This window comes from Penaeus monodon, chromosome 1 (genome assembly GCF_015228065.2).
Source record: "Penaeus monodon isolate SGIC_2016 chromosome 1, NSTDA_Pmon_1, whole genome shotgun sequence".
In the NCBI taxonomy this organism is placed as follows: domain Eukaryota; kingdom Metazoa; phylum Arthropoda; class Malacostraca; order Decapoda; family Penaeidae; genus Penaeus; species Penaeus monodon.
Genome location: NC_051386.1, coordinates 48,725,770 through 48,728,269, shown reverse-complemented (window position 1 = coordinate 48,728,269; position 2,500 = coordinate 48,725,770). Strand labels below are relative to the sequence as shown.

Sequence of the window (2,500 nt, the reverse complement as noted above, 5' to 3'; positions counted from 1 at the left end):
GAAAAACTCTCTTATTTCACTCAAAATCTCGGTCTGTTTATGGTCGCGGGACACTCGGACACATTCATGATCAACAGTGACATTCACCGAGCGTACAGATAACGCCTGAGAAACCATAGCAGAGGCTGAAAACTGGTGGAATTATGTCCCGTCATGAAGGTGAGGTTCTGGTTCTGGTGGAGAGCCAAATGGGAATGCATTTTTCGGTCTTTTTCTGTCTTTTCGGGGTCTTTTGGGGGCCTATTTCGTCCTCCTTGGTCCGTTGCTGTGTTATATCTCAAATTTACGAAGCTTAGGATGAGGAAGGAGGAGGGAATACCGAAGGGATGGGAGATTTTTTTGCTGTATGTAGACCTATATAAGCGAGTCGTTTTTATATTATATATTTATTTATTTATCTCTTAGATTTGCGTTTCCTTGGTCATTCCCACCAACAAGTAATGGTGTTAATGGGTAAATTATGGCGTTTTAGGTCCTTAAGTTCTTTGTTTCCCATAAATGAATGGGGAACAAATACGTTATTTATATTTATTCAAGAGTGAAAATATTCCGAGTCTGTAAATGAAAGTTTATTTTTGTTAGAATTACATTTAACTCTAGAGTTATCATGTAAGTGTGGATATTACTTGTTTAAGAGCCAAATTGTAATTTTGATGAAATATTATTATTAATATGGGTAGTTATTTCTGAGTGACTGGCCTGTATACATTCCAAACATTTATTTATAGCTCTTTTGTGATAGAAGTATACTCCTTTGCTGAATGAAGCCACCAATAGGCATTAGTCATGTTACACCAGAAGAGCAGAACTTTTGTGTGTGGTGTATTGTGTAATCTCTTGCAGTGGAATTTTAGTATGTTCTGTAAAAATGCAGTTGTTTGTTCTCTCTTGTTTTTTTCTTCTAGAATTTACATGTGTTGGTTTATATAATAAGTATATGATTTTAAAATACATATTTATATATTCATTATTAATGGAAATTGTTTAGATTTGGACTTGCTCAATACTCATATAAAAAAACCTCCAGAGCCTGTATTCGGCAAAGTAGAGCTTAGATTAGTTCCTTATTTGACAGTAATCACTGGGAAGGTTTACAAGCTGTATGCTAGACAATTTTTGTTTCCATTTGGAAAGTGAGGAGGCCAAAACATCCATAGATTAGAGGAGCATAAACTCAAGGAATTAGGTTAGTGAATGTTGCATTAACCTCTAATTTCTAGAGAGTATTTTGAAATATTTATGGTGATTGCTTTAACCCACTGGATCTTGGGTCTCACTGCACACATATTGCCCAAAATCTGGGCAGTAGGCTTACTTGAGTGGCTACTCTGCCTATTATGAGGCTTGTTGGCCTGGCCCATACAATGTGTTCTATGTCAAGACTCCGTGCTGTCCCATTGCAACATTTTTATCTCTTATTCTACATAAATGTTTTTTTTCCCCCCATTATCAAAAGTCTATTATGTTTATCATTTGATAAGCTGTATCAAGATGGTAGTAGACTATTCTCTTTGCACAGATTCCAGACTGTCTCTCTAGGTAGTCTGTAACTCTGTGCAGTGAAAATAACAAGTAACATTGTGTTAGTTGTGCAATATTAAATTTTCTATAATACCCCCAACACTGCCAGTCACTCCGAGCAGGAATTGGACCCTGAGCATAGATATAGCCTGCGCTTTTCCAAACGTGTCTCATGGATGGCACATTTCCATACTTGTTTACCTATAGCGAGTACCTTCCAAAAAGCCCTATGAACCTAATCACCCTCAAAGAGCTTTATTCACTTAAGTGTGGGGAGTCATTCCTCTCTCCCAGGCCTTTTGCTGGACTTCTCATGATGGTATATTGCGATTACCTCAGCCCTCAGCTAGATTTTTTCAAGACGGGATGGTCATGTTACTGGGATCAAGAGGTTAATTAAACTCACTGTCTGCATGCATTTTTGCACTATTTATTTAGGTATATTTATCATCATCAATCATCTTGACTATCTTTGTTATTATTATCCTTATTAATATCCTCACTATTATTGTTATTATCATGCTGTTGTTCCTCCTCCTCCTCCTCCTCTTCCTCCTCCTCCTCCTCCTCCTCCTCTCCTCCTCCTCCTCCTCCTCCTCCTCCTCCTCTCCTTCTCCTCCTCCCCTTCCTTCTCCTCCTCCTTCTTCCTTCTCCTCCTCCCCTTCCTTCTCCTCCTCCTCTTCCTCTCTCCTCCTCCTCCTCTCTTTCCTCCTCCTCCTCCTCCTCTTCCTTCTCCTCCTCCTCTTCCTTCTCCTCCTCCTCTTCCTTCTCCTCCTCCTCTCCTTCTCCTCCTCCTCTTCCTTCTCCTCCTCCTCTTCCTTCTCCTCCTCCTCTTCCTTCTCCTCCTCCTCTTCCTTCTCCTCCTCCTCTTCTTCTCCTCCTCCTCCTCTTTTCCTCTCCTCCTCCTCTTTCTCCTCCTCCTCCTCCTCCCCTCACTCTCACTCTCACTCTACATCTTTACTCTCACTCTCACTCTCAC

The 2,500-nt window shown here is 40.4% G+C and overlaps 1 protein-coding gene across 5 annotated transcripts in view; it reads left to right on the top strand.

Annotated features, from left to right (window-relative positions):
- Positions 1–2,500, top strand: part of LOC119573310 (E3 ubiquitin-protein ligase KCMF1-like) — a 38,035-nt gene that overhangs the window by 57 nt on the left and 35,478 nt on the right. For all 5 annotated transcript variants that reach the window (XM_037920504.1, XM_037920486.1, XM_037920477.1 and 2 more), the window contains exon 1: positions 1–159. This exon is cut by the window's left edge. In XM_037920504.1, the coding sequence (XP_037776432.1) occupies positions 144–159 (16 nt within the window). In that variant the 5' untranslated portion in view covers positions 1–143. The remainder of the gene's footprint in view (positions 160–2,500) is intronic.